This window comes from Anolis sagrei, chromosome 7 (assembly GCF_037176765.1).
Source record: "Anolis sagrei isolate rAnoSag1 chromosome 7, rAnoSag1.mat, whole genome shotgun sequence".
NCBI lineage: Eukaryota > Metazoa > Chordata > Lepidosauria > Squamata > Dactyloidae > Anolis > Anolis sagrei.
Genome location: NC_090027.1, coordinates 6,069,245 through 6,085,359, shown reverse-complemented (window position 1 = coordinate 6,085,359; position 16,115 = coordinate 6,069,245). Strand labels below are relative to the sequence as shown.

Below are 16,115 nucleotides of genomic sequence, written 5' to 3'. Positions count from 1 at the left end.
CCTGGTTAGGGTTGGCTTGATGCGCCTTCCTCTTGGCATGAGAGGTGGCTGCCAAGGTCCACATTTTCTAAAATTACACCATTAAGCTGTATCTCTAACATTGGAGAGGGATTGGCTGGTGCCTGTTGGAACAGCACTTTGGATTTCTCAATGTTCAATGACAGGCCGAGCTTCTCGTATGTGTCTGCAAAGTTGTTTAGAGTAGCTTGTAGAGTAGGTCTTCTTCTGAATGTGCACAGACAACATTATCATCTGCATATTGGAGTTCTAAAACAGATGTGAGAAGGACCATACACTCCTATATCATGTTGGACATGTGTAGCATACGACCCACCAGATGCTATAAAACACCTTCTGCCATAATCCGTCACCACTTGTAATATTGGTTGCAACTATATGGAGTTAAAACCCAGCAACATCCACTGTAAGAAGCCAGGAGCGTCTCTTATCTCTAGAGATCAATATTTTGGTTCTATAAATAATTCCTCTAGAATTGGTTGGCTGCACCAGTTCTTTTATTTACTGATCACCCTCTATATAACAAAACAGCTCACAGAACAGGGACCCAAACACTCAAATGTGTGTGTGTGTATCGATTGATTCCCATGCCATGAAATATTCACAGACATACATTTTAGTTGTTCCACTTTAGTTAGCCTATTTGCACCATCTTTTGCTTCTAATTTGGGACTATCATCTCCAGGCAAGAGGCTCTTTACTCCTTCATCACACCCCTCTTGATCTTTCAGAAAACTAAGAAAATCCAGCAGCCTTACCAAGAGATTGCCAAGCCTCTCATAATCAAAAACTTTGTTCTCATACATCTCGGCTAGTTCCTTGCTCAGCTGGATGGCTTTCTCCCACATCTTCAAAACACAAAGAGACAGGAAAACAACAATAACAACCAAAAAAAGGACAAAAGGCATTTATTAGAAGAGAAAAAGATTAAGGGTTAAAGATTCATGATTTGACTACAACAGCCAGTAGAGTGATCTTGTTTGCCGTGGATTCATCTTGTTGTGTTTCAAATAATGATAATGATAATGATAATAATGATGATAATGATAATGATAATAATAATAATAATAATAATTATTATTATTATTATTCTCCGATACATCACACAGACTTGGGAAATGTCCAAGGTGTGATCCAATACAACAGCCAGCAGAGTGATCTTGTTTACTGTGGATTCATCTTGTTGTGTTTCAAATAATAATAATAATAATAATAATAATAATAATAATAATGCGAGGGGTATTTTTAAAGTAAGGTCCGCTTTGTTGTAGACACTAGTAGTTTGCGCGCATACCACAACGAGCGTGTGCGTCGTGTACCGGCATGCCTGGGGAACAACCGTGCTCAGTTTCCGCTCTGTAGCTCACCTGTACGGTTCTGTTCTGTGCTTTGAAAATGTTTAAGACTATCAACTCACCCTCCGCAGGTGAGGTTCGCTCAGTGATACGGTTTTTGTCAGCAAGGAACCTGCCTGCTGCAGAAATCCATCGACAGATTTGTGAAGTGTACGGTGAGACTGTTATGAGTGAAAGCAAAGTGCGTAAGTGGGTCCAACAATTCAGAGATGGCTGTGACAACGTCCATGATGAGGACCACTCCGGTCGCCCTTCTTTGATTACAGATGATTTGGTGGCTTCAGTTGAAGCGAGGATTCGTGAGAACAGGCGCTTCACAATAAACGAATTTCCTGACGTGTCGAGATCAGTGCTTTACAACATTGTTTCTGAACATGTAAAGTTTAGGAAACTGTGCTCCCGTTGGGTCCTGAAACTCCTAACAGAGGACCACAAAAACCAAAGATTTGAGTGTGCGATCAAATCAAATTGTCTGTAATTGTCTGAAGAAGGGCGACCGGAGCGGTCCTCATCATGGACGTTGTCATGGTCATCTTTACCATGGACTCTTGTTTGACCATTGCTTAAAGGATTATGCTTCATGTTTTTGCCTTTGGATCTTGGGAACTGTGTCTTTGCATCTAAGCCTGTGTCCTGCCTATGGAACTCTTGCATTTGCTATAGTATGTTTTGACTTTGCCCTTTTCTCAATAAACTACAAAATCTACAGCTTTGGTGTGGTGGTGTTTGGGAGCAAGGTGAAAACTACCCTGAGTTGCAACAATGGTCTAGTATGTTTCAGCATTTAATGTTTGCTGTTTATATGTTGCGCTCCGCCCTGAGTCTCTTTCAAGGTGAGAAGGGCGGAATATAATTGCTATTAATAATGATGATAATAATAATAATAATAATAATAATGATGATGATGATGATGAAGGCAAATGGACCACCCATTTTAAGGAACACTGAACTCAGCGAAAAATACTTTAGAGTTCCGATCATTCTGTGAGGATGAGCAAGACAGACTTACCTTGCCTTTGTTGAAGAACGCAATGATTTCTTCATAGAGCTTCTCCTTGAGCTCCAGCTGTGAGTAGACATAGTAGCTGTCCCTCTGGAGCAGATGTGGAGCACACGCCTTATCAGACCACTTGGGTGAAGGGAAGAAACAAAACAAGGGTTTGGATTCATTCCACGTTTTCTTCTGAAAGTTCTAGAGCAGTGGTTCTCAACTTGTGGGTCTCCCAGAAATCCTAACAGCTGGTAAACTGGCTGGGATTTTTGGAAGCTGTGGGCCAAAACAGCTGGGAACCCACAGGTTGAGAACCACCCCTCTAGGTGAAGTCTACATCTTAAAGAAAATTTTATGGTTATTGTTAAACTAGCCATCCCCTGCCACACATTGCTGTGGCCCAGAGTGTGTATATGTGTTTTGTGTGTGTATATATGTGTATCTATATATTTGTGTATATATGTATATATGTGGTTTTGCATGTATGTTGTAATGTAATTTTTTTTGCTTTTTAAGTCTCTTCTGCAGTGTTTTTATGCGTGATGGTCACTTGTAGGCCTGATAGGTGTTTTGTGTCCAAATTTGGTGTCAATTCGTCCAGTGGTTTTTGAGTTATGTTCATGCCACAAACGAACATTACATTTTTATTTATAGAATCACAGAATCAAAGAGTTGGAAGAGACCTCATGGGCCATCCAGTCCAACCCCATTCTGCCAAGAAGCAGGAATATTGCATTCAAATCACCCCTGACAGATGGCCATCCAGCCTCTGTTTAAAAGCTTCCAAAGAAGGAGCCTCCACCACACTCCGGGGCAGAGAGTTCCACTGCTGAACGGCTCTCACAGTCAGGAAGTTCTTCCTCATGTTCAGATGGAATCTCCTTTCTTGTAGTTTGAAGCCATTGTTTCTTGTCCTAGTCTCCAGGGAAGCAGAAAACAAGCTTGCTCCCTCCTCCCTGTGGCTTCCTCTCACATACTTATACATGGCTATCATATCTCCTCTCCGCCTTCTCTTCTTCAAGCTAAACATGCCCAGCTCCTTAAGCCACTCCTCATAGGGCTTGTTCTCCAGACCCTTGATCATTTGAGTCGCCCTCCTCTGGATGCATTCCAGCCTGTCAATATCTCTCTTGAATTGTGGTGCCCAGAATTGGACACAATATTGCAGGTGTGGTCTAACCAAAGCAGAATAGAGGGGCAGCAATCAGGCACATCAATTCACCTCTCAAAGAAAGATTCCCCCAGGCACTTCCAAGCCATTAAATGCTAATCAAGGTGGTCAGTTGAAACATTCCCACCTAGCTCCAGCAGACTAGAGTTCTTTGTCCCACCCTGGTCATTCCACAGATAGATAAACCCATTTTCCTACTTCCAACAGACCTCACTACCTCTTGGCAGAATGGGGTTGGACTGGATGGCCCAGGAGGTCTCTTCCAACTCTCTGATTCTAGGATTGTTTACTCTGCTGTTTTGCTGTTGTAATTTTTGAGTTTTTTAATACTGGTAGCCAGATTTTGTTCATTTTCATGGTTTCTTCCTTTCTGTTGAAATTCCACCTGAACTTCCAGACTGTGAGAACTGTTCAGCAGTGGAATTCTCTGCCTCGCAGTGTGGTGGAGGCTCCTTCTTTGGAGGCTTTTAAGCAAAAGCTGGATGACCATCTGTTGGGGGTGCTTTGAATGTGATTTTCTTGCTTTTTGGAAGGGGGTTGCATGACTCATAAGGTCTTTTCCAACTCTAGCATTCTTAAAGATTGAGATACAGACAGGGGCGGCTCGTCCATTACGCGAAGTAAGCGGTCACAGAACACTTTTTTTTGCCAGGGGCGCAGAGGCCCCTCTGTAAATGCCCCTCGATTGTCACTTGAGGAGCGCCCCCTCAGCTCACAACAGCTCTAGCAGTCTGGGGGGAGCCTCGGCTTTCTTGCCTCGCTGCCGGGCAATCCTCTTCCCAAAGGGGCCGGGCCCTTGAGCCTCGCCTAGCCCCTCTCGTTCCTGCTCCACCCGGCCACCGGGTGCGCGAGCAGAGCTGGCACTCAATCGTTCTCAAACGTTCGATCCCTTCCCCATGACCAGCTCCCTTTCCCGATCCCCCGGTGCTCCACCCACCTCCTCTCCTCTCCCCAATCCGCGGGTGGGCCAAGGGGTGGAGCCGCCGCACCTGGCCCACTTTGGGTGTGGAGGCGTGTCTGAAGACCCCAGCATGCGCACCAAAAGTCGTTTCTCTTCAGCCATTGGGACCAAGAGAGAGAGAGAGAGCCCCTCCGGCTGGAGGTATCTCCCACCTCCGCTCCCTCCTTTGTTTTTGCGCCTACCTTCAGGAAAGGTGGGCATCTCCACCTCTGACTCTCTCTCTCTCTCTCTCTTGGTCCCAATGGCTGAGGAAAAAGTCAGGAGAAGCGGTGACTTTTGGTGCACACGCCGGGATCTTCAGGCACGCCTCCGGACCCAAAGCGGGCCAGGCAAGGGAGCAAGTGCGGCAAGTGTAGTTACTGGGATGTATAGTTCACCTACAATCAAAGAGCATTCTGAACTCCACCAATGATGGAATTGAACCAAATATGGCACACAGAACTCCCACGACGAACAGAAAATATATATCAATGATTAGTTGGGGGGGGGGGGGGCAAAATACTGTTTGCTTACCATTGAAAATTACCTAGGGCCGCCTCTGAATACAGATTGAGGCAAGTATCTCAGTAGCCAAGAATGGACAAGGCAGGTTGGGACAAGGGCGATGTCAAGCAATTTTCCCCATTTGAGGCAAGTATGGCTCCTGGACCTTTTCCCTCTTTTTGTTTTAAGCTTTTTAAACAACTGTGTTGCATGTGAATCTGCTCCTGAGGATTTCACCTACTCACCTGGAGTAATTCTGCATGAAGAAGAAGTGTGTATGCTGCCTCGGTAAAATTTTCAGAGGCTGTATGCAGGTCCCGAAGTTTATACAAATACCTAGAAGGACACAATGGAGATTTTCATTTATTTATATATATATTTATTTCGCATATTTCTACCCCGCCCTTCTCAACCCCCGAGGGGGGACTCAGGGCGGCTTACAAAAAGGCACAATTTGATGCCTACACAATAATACTGATAAACATATATAAACAGCAATTAAAACAATTATAACAGTTAAAAACAATCAATTATAACTCACAATCAATAAAATCAATCTCATGCTCAACGTTCCTATCACTCGTCATTGTCCTTTATTTATCTGCCAGATTACCCAAACGCCTGGTCCCATATCCTTCTAAAGGAAAGGAGGGATGTCGATGATCTAATTTCCCCGGGAGTGAATTCCACAGACGAGGGGCCACCACCAAGAAGGCCCTGCTCCTCATCCTGCCAGTCTCACTTGTGATAGAGGCAGGGCCGAGAGCAGGGCCTCCCCAGAGGATCTTAAACTTCGAGGCGGGACATAGAGGGAGATGCGTTCGGACAGGTACGCTAGGCCGGAGCCGTATAGGGTTTTGTAGGTCAAAACCAGCACTTTGAATTGTGCTCGGAACTGGATCGGCAGCCAGTGGAGCTGACATAACAGAGGGGTGGTGTGCTCCCTGTATGACGCTCCGGTGAGTAATCTGGTTGTCTCCCGCTGGACTAATTGAAGTTTCCGAACAGTCTTCAAAGGCAACCCCATGTAGAGTGCATTGCAGTAATTCATGAAAGCCCAAACACAGCAACAGGACATCATACAAAGACAGAAGGATCTACACTGTGACCAGAAATTACATGGCCTTTGGGGTACATGTAGCCCCCTAAATTGTTTTCAGGATCCATAGAAACAGTGCTTCTCAACCTTCTTAATGCCGCAAACCCTTATGTTGTGGTGACCCCCAACTGCAACATTATTTTCATTGCTACTTCATAACTAACTGTATTTTACTACTGTTATGAATAATAATGCAAATGTCTGATATGCAGGATGTATATGAAATATTTGGCCAAAATACCTGATACACCCAAATTTGAATCCTGGTGGTGTTAGGATTGATTTTGTCATTTGGGAGTTGTAGTTGCTGGGATTTATAGTTCGCCTACAATCAAAGAGCATTCTGAATTCCACCAGCGATAGAATCGAACCAAACTTAGCACAAAGAACACCCATGATCAAGAGAAAATACTGGAAGGGTTTCACAGGCACTGATCTTGAGTTTTGGAGTTGTAGTTCACCTACATCCGGAGAACATTGTCAGCCCAGGTTGGAGTGGGCTTCCAACCAATTGTGTAGCCTGTTGTCAACCTTTGCAACCCGAAAGACAGTTGCATCTGTCAAGTAGGAAAATTATGAGGGTATATCCGAATTCCAGTCAATGGAGGAAGTGTCGATTCACAGTCCACTTGTGGCACTGAGTCCTTGATGGAGCCCTTTCTCATTCTTTTCCCAAGGGCTGGAAATTTTTATGGCACCGGGATTGTGGCGCAGCTGGCTGAGTGTCAGCTGCATTAAGATCACTCTGACCAAAAGGTCATGAGTTCGAAGCCAGCCCGGGTTGGAGTGGGTTTCCAACCAATTGTGTAGCCTGTTGTCGACCTTTGCAACCTGAAAGACAGTTGCATCTGTCAAATAGGAAAATTAGGTACCACCTTGTGTGGGGAGGCTAAATTAACTAATTTACGAGGCCATAAAGAAGACTCCAGTAAAGCACTCCAGCAAAAAGCATGCGGGAAATGTGGAAGTGCTTCATCAGTGTTGCAGATGGACGATGAAAGCGACAGCTCCCCTGGTGGCCAGTAAAAGTTAAATAGCCTCTGTGTATGTCTGTATATGTATGTCTGTATATGTTTGTATGTCAAAAATTGGCATTGAATGTTTGCCATATATGTGTACACTGTAATCCGCCCTGAGTCCCCTGCGGGGTGAGAAGGGTGGAATAGAAATACTGTAAATAAATAAAATAAACTGGACCAAACTTGATACGAATCCTCAATATGCCCGAATGTGAATACTGGTGGAGCTTGGGGAAAACAGACCTTGACATTTGGGAGTCGTAGTTGCTGGAATTTATAGTTCAGCTGCAATCAGAGGATTCTGAACCCCACCAATGATAGAACTGGGCCAAACTTCCCACACAGAAGCCCCATGACCAACAGAATAAATAAAAATACGGTGTTTTCTCATAGTCTTTGGTGATCCCTCTGATACCCCCCTCGCGACCTCCCCGAGGGGTCCCGACCCCCAGATTGAGAAACACTGTCCTAGAGAATTGAATAAATCCCTGGATAAAAGAATTACACATTTACTCTGTGTTCTGACTCAATTTAGCTGTATGTTCAGTGGAGTAAGAAAAGCTACAGTGAGTTTTAAAGACCATCTTTCTGTTTTGTTTTATTTGCAATGGTCCCCAGAACGGTCCCCAGTTTTCCCATCCCCAACGCGATGCTATGATGATCTACACCAAAATACAGTAAAGGTAAAGATTTACCTAATGTATATGTCCTCTCTCTTCTTTTCTTTATAAAAATTCTGCAAAAAAAAAAAGTCATACTGCGATTATCTCCGCTGTTTTGCAGATCAAACCAAACACAAATCAATTGGGTTGTTTTGGGTTTTTTGGGCTATATAGTAGGGCTGGGCGGCTTCGTTTCGTTAATTCGTAATTCATTAATAATTCGTTATTTTTTTCAATTACAAAATGATAACGAACCATTCTGGAGCAATTTTTTAAAAAAACAAATTTTTAAACACGTTTTGTAAATGCTTCGTATTTCGTTATTGTATTCGTTTTGTTATTGTTCTGAGGTCGTTTAGTTATTATTTCCGCATGTCTGGGGCAAGTTTTTTGTTTAATTAGTGAAAAAAATTATAATATCACACCAACAGTCAACAACAGAGGGAGAGGGAAGCTTCAGAAGTTTTTGGAGGTTTTTTAGCGTATTTCGCGGTCGCGTCCGCCATTAACGAATCGATTCGTTATTGTTTCGGAAATCGATTCGTTAATGTTTTGTAATTTTTTTCACATTTACGAAATTTTGTAAATATCGAACTTTTTAAAAGGAAAATTTTTAATTATTTTAAATAACGAAACGCAAAAACCCCCAAAAAACGAATCGATTTTAGAAACAAATTTTTCCGTTGTTACCCAGGCCTACTATATAGCCATGACCTCACTACCTCTGAGGATGCTTGCCATCGATGCAGGCGAAACGTCAGGAGAAAATGCCTCTAGAATATGGCCATATAGCCCGAAAAACCTACAACAACCCAGTGATTCTGGCCATGAGAGCCTTCGACAATACACAAATCAATTGGCTCAATTTAACCAGCTCAGAGTGGCAAAGGGGGGGGGGGGTGTAAGATAGAACATTTCAGGGGAGGGCAAGGAGGTCTTAAAGTGTCTATTCGCTCCGTCCTATGCTTCATTTTCCTCTTTCCCATACAAGGTGTGACGATGTGTAAGTTTTATTTCTTTGGTTATGTGTAGTTTGGACAGTGGTTTAGGGATGGTAAGAATGGGAGATTATGTTTTGTGGGAGATGGTGGCTTGGAGTTAGCTGAGTTGCCATAGCAACAGGGGTGGAGCCAACTGCCTCTTCAGGAGGCAGCTGTTTTAAAAAGTCAGTCAGTATGCTAGTGAGCTACTGAGAGGACTGAGTCTCTGGGTGGAGATTCAGGGAATGTGTCTGTAGCCGGTGTGCTATAGGAAAGACTGAATCTCAGGCTGGGGATTCAGGGAATCAATTGGCGACCAAAGTGGTTGCAGAGAAGGACCTGGTAGTGAGAGAGCTACAGGGGGTTGGTGATTCTGAATTAAGAATCAAGGTTTGGCTGGGTTTAAGCCTGCTGTGCCTGCTGTGAAACGTTTTGAAGTCTGTGCCTGAGATTACTCATGAAACCTTTCTAATGTAACCATCAAGATTTGTGCCTCTTTTGAAGAAACAGTTAAACATGTTATACTCCTATTAAAATAAATTTGTTACTGTTCTCCTCAAGCCTTACCTAATACAGTTTCTCCTAAGTTGAACAGCCTGCAATAGTAAAGTCAAGCCAGGAAAGTAAACGCTACGCTATCAAATAAATAAAGCCTTCTGTAATTAACAGTCCCTTTATAAAATAGCTCCTAGGTTGATATTGATCGTTGCCTGGCTTCCCTCATAGATGAGGTGGCAGTGGGTGTTTTACCACTCGCACCTTCACATTTGGTGGCATTTGGTGGCATTAAAACGGTCTTCTTCACATTTGGTGGCAGCAGTTTAATAACTTCTTTACACAAGGTTCTTCACAATCTTTTTTAATTGCTTGTATTGATGTTTTATTGCTTTTGTTGTTGTGTTTGGGCTCGGCCTCATGTAAGCCGCACCGAGTCCTTTGGGGAGATGGTAGGGGGGTACAAATAAAGTTAAAAAATAAATAAATATTCCATAGACAATATTAACCTACGGTAACTCCAGTCATGATCATTACTGCATAATAATAATAATAATAATAATAATAATAATAATAATAATAATACTCTTTCCTATGCTTCAATATGAAAGCTGCCTGGCACAACCTGGGTTTCACAACCAGACACAGTGAAGACATCTGCCCTTGCGCTTTGCTACTCTGCTGCTGAGTACGCATGTCTAGTGTGGAACACATCTCACCATGGCCTTCGACAATACATCTCACCATGCTAAAAAGTGGATGTGGCTATTAATGACACATGGCGCATTATCTCAGGAAGTCTATTTATTGATTTATTTTATTTGCTGTATTTGTATACCACCTTTCTCAGCCCATAGGCGACTCAAGGCAGTTAACAGGGCAAAATTCAATGTTTACAATGTCATAAATACAATTAAAAATATAACATACAATAAAAAAACTAAAAAAAATCAATAAAATATAAATTCATAGTGTCTCCTTGTTAAAAACGTTGTCCGGACTCATTGTCTAGTCGTTCCATTTTCCTGTTTCAGTTACTCTGCATTTGCAAATGCTTGCTCAAAAAGCCACGTCTTGACCTTTTTCCAGAATGTTAAAAGGGAAGTGACCGATCTAATAGCTATAGGGAAGGTGTTCCACAGCTGAGGGGCCACCACCGAAAAGGCCCTGTCTCTCATTTCCACCAAACGTACTTGTGACGAAGGCGGTAACGAGAGCAGGGCCTCCCCAGATGATCTTAAAGTCCTAGATGCGTTCGGACATGTAAGTTGGGCCAGAACCATTTAGGCCTACACCCCACACCCCTGGGAAAACGAGAGTATTGAGCTGGTATTGCATCACCTGACATCCATTGGGAAGTAGCACTCTGTAATGAAAGGACCAATTTACCTGTCAGAACGGATTCTCCCCTATGAACCATCAAGGTTGTTAAGATCTTCTGGAGGGGCCCTGCTCTCGGTCCCACCTCTTTCGCAATCGCGATTGGTGGGGACGAGGGACAGGGCCTTCTCGGTGGTGGCCCCTCGACTCTGGAACTCCCTCCCGATGGAGATTAGATCTGCCCTTTCCCTCCTGACTTTTAGAAAGCTGGTAAAAACATGGCTTTGGAATACTGCATTTGCAGAATGATGACTGAGTCAATAACTGCTGACCACATGGGCGGATGGCGATGAATTGATGATTTATTCTGATGAACTGACCTTTTGTTAGTTGTATAATTGTATTTTAATGCATTTTTGTACTATTGTATTATGTTTACTGTGGTTTATCTTATTGTATTTTAATCCTATGCTGTTAGCCGGCCTGAGTCCCTCTTCGGAGGTCGAGAAGACCAGGTTATAAAAGCTCGAAATAAATAAATAATAAATAATATTGACATCTCCAGGCCATCCTCTGTTCTGAAATCAGCCAGCAAGCCAATGACTTAAATCAAGAAACAGCTTCCTAAGATCTACAGTGATACTTGAAGGAACACCTCAGCAAGCGAGAGTCCAAAAGTGGCAGCCCAAAACCTGGAGCCTCAATCAGTGGCTGATATCAGATGGGCACACAGGAGACTGGGTAACTTGGAAGGCGCTGAACAGACTGTGCTCTGGCACTACGAGATGCAGAGCTAACTTTAAGAAATGGGGCCACAAAGTGGAGTCATGCGAGTGTGGAGGAGAGCAAACCACAGACCACTTACTCCAATGCAGTGTGAACCCTGCCACATGCACAATGGAGGACCTTCTTGCGGCAACACAAGAGGCGTTCCAAGTGGCCAACTTCTGGTCAAAGGAAATTTAGTATAATCCCAAGTTTTCAACTTTGTTTGTGGTTTTTCTATACATTATAACTTTATTCTCAATCTGCTTCTGACACAATGGAGAAATCAATCAATCATTACTGCAGATTTGGCCAAACTAAACTCAGACATTTTGAAAGTCTAACTTCCCACGTACCAGGACATTCACGGTGCAACTCATGCGGTTTTCTCTGCTGCCGTCATGCATGAACGCCCGGTAATCCAACAGGTTTTCTAACAGGCTGCTAACCAACAGGGCAAACACTTCACCTGAGCCTGAGAGATATTTATGCTTCCGACAGTGCTCCAGCAGCCTATGGGCAGGTGCATTGGAAAAATGGAAAGAAAGAAAAAAGAAGGGGAGTGTTGAGTGGGGAAAGAAATAGAATATAATTAGATTTTTTAATAAAAAAAGCAGTCCTTTGCTTGTCTAAAAAGGGGGAGTTGCATGGGTAAACCAGGCTGGGGTGAAGCAAGACATTTATTTCCATTGTATTATTGTTACTACTTCATTATAGTAATTGTGCATGCGCATAATTACTATAATTGGGGAAAATTAGGGGGCTCCTTTCTCCCTCATTTTAAAGCTATTGGGGTGAAACTTGTTACAATGGTAGAACACATTTACCACTGTTAGCCCACCAAATTTCAGAACCGTTTCAGAACACATTTACCACTGTTAGCCCACCAAATTTCAGAACCGTTTCACTTATCCATGGATATTTGGGGAATGTTCAGTTTTAGGGAGGGTCAAACCTCTCTCTCCGCTATCCTGATTGGTGTTTTCTGGTGCTGATGCAGTCTGGAAAATGTAATTTAGGGCAAGGCCTTTTGAATTCTCTGGCATAGGGCTGCTCTCTTCCCAAACTACATTTCCCAGAGTTCGGTGCTATTCCCAAAATGCACTGCTCCCTCTTTGGCCCGCTGCTAATTTCATGGAGGAGTGGCAAGGTACTAAGTCAGCCTTTGGCTTTGCTTCCTTGCCTTGCATTGAATATGAAACTGACTCTGGGAACCTTTCAAGGTTTACAAAACTAAAATGAAAAAGTATGGGGTAAGTTTCGATTCTAAAATATTTTGTGAGGACCACACTGTTGGGGTTCAGCCTGTATGTGAACCTGAATCTGATTCTCTGATTGTATTCCCTGATGCCAATGAATTCTGAGGCCAATTTAGATGATGATGGTTTGAGTAGTGAAAATCCTACAGTCTTGGAAATTGAAAGTCAAAATTCCCATGAGAACATGCATTCCGAGTTGAGCGGAAAAGTTTCACTCCCTTATCCTCCCTGTCTTAGTTCTCCAGAGAATCTGACACCTGGTCTGCCTAATGAGGATAGGCGGGGGCAGATTTGGCAGAGCCGGGGAGAAGCACAATGTTTATGTAGGTCAGCTAGATTGAAAGAAAATGCAAACAAAAACTTTCTCGGCCTTAAGTATGCCTGGCCTGAATGCAGCTTTCCAGTTTCATGGGCAAGCTTTTGCAGGTCTCCTGATTCAAGTGGCCTTGTTCCTTGGAGGTTTTCTAGTTGTTCCAAGTACGGTTAGTGGATTGCTAACAGGTTCCAGGATTCAGCAGTTTTGCTGTGGGTTTCATGATCTTGTTTATGGACATTTCTTGTTGCTGATTTTTACTGTGACTTTTTACCTTTGCATATTTCCTCTATTTTGTATTCATCTTTCATCAATAAAAAAGGATTGTTTTCCTAAAGTCAAATGTGGTGGATTGTTGTCTGAGGGTCCAGTTTCCTGCTCTGGGTTGCAACACACACAAACACTTCAAATATTGCTTCCGACTTACAAATCTTCCAATTTTCTTATGATTTCCGAAACTTCCGATTTTTTGCACAACCCTGTTACATATGTATTACTAATGTACGAACGAAAGAAACTTTCTATGTTCTTTAGAAGGTTCAAATGTTTGTGTTTACTTATGATCTGGTTGTTCCACATCGCATGTGCATATTTTAATTTTGAGTTAAGAAATTGCTGAATCATGTCGAATTGCTCTTATTTTGTGTGTGTGATGTAGGGACCTAAATCAATTCTTTCGATGTTATTTCTACTTCTGACATTAGACTTTAGATTTTTCTGTTGAAGACATTATGCCCAAAACCACATCTACTTACAGTTTCTCCAGCAAAATCTTGTATTGTTCATCCCCTCGGCCACCTTCAACTTCTTGATCCAGCTTAGTTATTAGCTCATCTTCAAACTGTAAGTTAATGATTCAAACCAAAAGAAAAGAAAAGCACAATGACTGGAAGTAATTTGAAAGGCCTTTGATTGTAACAAAAGTGACAAACTATATGAAGCATTTCTGAAAATTTTGGGTTAAAATGGAGCGACAACACCCCCCGTGGCCAGAATAGAGCACAACCTCCAGAACGCCATAGTTGGGAAAAAAACCAACATAATACCTCTACCTGTTGTCTGTTCTGTCTAACAGCATTGAATGTTTGTTGTGTATGTGTTCTGTGATCTGCCCTGAGCCCCCTTCGGGATGTAAAGGGCGGAATAAAAATGCTGTAAATAAATAAATACAATCTGATTTGAAACACTCAAATCTTCATGAGAAGATACAATACATTCTGTTTTGTGTGCTTTGGAGAGCTATTGTATGCAGTCAGAACGGACAGTCTGGATTTAGAGGAACTAATGACTGGATTCCAGAGAACAGCTTCCAGTTTCTCAAAGAGCCTCCTCGATTCTCTATTTCTGTTGGAGTTCAGCCTGTGATTGTGTTTCAGGATCAGGGTGCTTTGGGTGTGGGAAATGAGGTTAATGAAGTTCAAGATGAGTTTCAAGATGGCAATGGTTTGGTCAGTGATATTGATGCAGAGAATGACCAGGAGATCCCTGTAGTTTTCCATGAGAATGTCCCTGAAGGGTGTGGGGATGATGGTGTGCTCTCTGAATTGTTATCAGAGTTCTGATGAGAGAGAAGATGAAAATAGCTCGGCACCTGGCCCAGCTGCAAAAATTAATGAGCAAGTAGATAACAAGCCAAGAGATAGACTAGAAGAGATCAGTCAAAACAGGAGAGCTGAGCAATGGCTTAGGCCAGTGGTTCTCAACCTTCCTAATGCCGTGACCCCTTAATACAGTTCCTCATGTTGTGGTGACCCCCAACCATAACCCTAACACTATGAATCGCCATGTAAATAATGATCTGCAGGATGTATTTTCATTCACTGGAGCAAATTTGGCACAAATACCCGGTATGCCAAAATTTGAATACTGGTAGGGTTGGCGGGGAAATTGATTCAGTCATTTGGGAGTTGTAGTTGCTGGGATTTATATTTAACATGGAAACAAAGAGAATTCTGAACCCCACCAACAATGGAATTGAACCAAAGTTGGCACAGAGAACTCTCATGATCAACAGAAAATACTGGTAGGGTTTGGTGAGCATTGACCCTGAGTTTGGGAGTTGTAGTTCGCCTACATCCAGAGAGCACTGTGGGCTCAAACAATGATGGATCTGGATCACGGATACTCAATATGCCCAAATGTGAACACTGATGGGGTTTGGGGAAAATAGACTTTGACATTTGGGAGTTGTAGATATTGGGATTTATAGTTCACCTACAATCAAGGAGCGTTCTGAACCCCACCAATTATAGAATTGGGCCAAACTTCCCACACAGAACCCCCATGAACAACAGAAAATACTATGTTTTCTGATGGTCTTTGGCGACCCCTCTGACACCCCTTCGGAACCCCCTCAGGGGTCCCGACCCCCAGGTTGAGAAACACTGGCTTAGGCGCTCTGCCAGGCTTTGACAGAAAACAATAACAAAGCCTCAATTAAAGATAAACCAATTTCTGACCGCTTTTATCTCCTAGCTAACTAGGAGATAAAGGTCACAAGTTTGGGATGTGTAGTCAGATGAAGCATTGTTTAGAATCACGTCAAGTTCTCATCTTTGTTCATGGAAGCCTTGTTTTAAAGATTCATGTTAAGATATTTCTTGTTTCATGGTTTTGATTCCTGGATTTCATGACTGCTTATCCAAGCTTCGGATCAATGTATTCCTGATTTTTTGGATTGTATTGGAGTTGAGTGGACTTTGCTTTTATGGACTTTGCTGAACTCTACCTGGGACTAATTTGTTCCTGCTTATCTTCTTACCTACTTGGATTTACCCAGTGCCTTTTGCTTTACTGTGTTTTTACTTTGTTGTTGTTCATTCGTTCAGTCGTCTCCGACTCTTCGTGACCTCATGGATCAGCCCACGCCAGAGCTCCCTGTCGGCCGTCACCACCCCCAGCTCCTTCAAGGTCAGTCCAGTCACTTCAAGGATGCCATCCATCCTTCTTGCCCTTGGTCGGCCCCTCTTCCTTTTGCCTTCCACTTTCCCCAGCATCATTCCCTTCTCTAGGCTTTGCTGTCTCCTCATGATGTGGCCAAAGGACTTCAACTTTGTCTCTAGTCTCCTTCCCTCCAATGAGCAGCCGGGCTTTATTTCCTGGAGGATGGACTGGTTGGATCTTCTCGCAGTCCAAGGCACTCTCAGAACTTTCCTCCAGCACCACAGCTCAAAAGCATCTCTCTTCCTCCGCTCAGCCTTCCCTAAGGTCCAGCTCTCACATCC

The 16,115-nt window shown here is 43.1% G+C and overlaps 1 protein-coding gene across 1 annotated transcript in view; it reads right to left on the bottom strand.

The window, feature by feature from the left end:
* Window positions 1-16,115, bottom strand: part of DOCK5 (dedicator of cytokinesis 5) — a 204,389-nt gene that overhangs the window by 35,820 nt on the left and 152,454 nt on the right. Inside the window, exons 34-39 of the mRNA XM_067470674.1 lie at window positions 13,647-13,732; window positions 11,676-11,832; window positions 7,793-7,833; window positions 5,225-5,315; window positions 2,383-2,502; window positions 777-866 (exon numbers count right to left, since the gene is read on the bottom strand). Coding sequence (XP_067326775.1) covers window positions 777-866; window positions 2,383-2,502; window positions 5,225-5,315; window positions 7,793-7,833; window positions 11,676-11,832; window positions 13,647-13,732 — 585 coding nt within the window. The remainder of the gene's footprint in view (window positions 1-776; window positions 867-2,382; window positions 2,503-5,224; window positions 5,316-7,792; window positions 7,834-11,675; window positions 11,833-13,646; window positions 13,733-16,115) is intronic.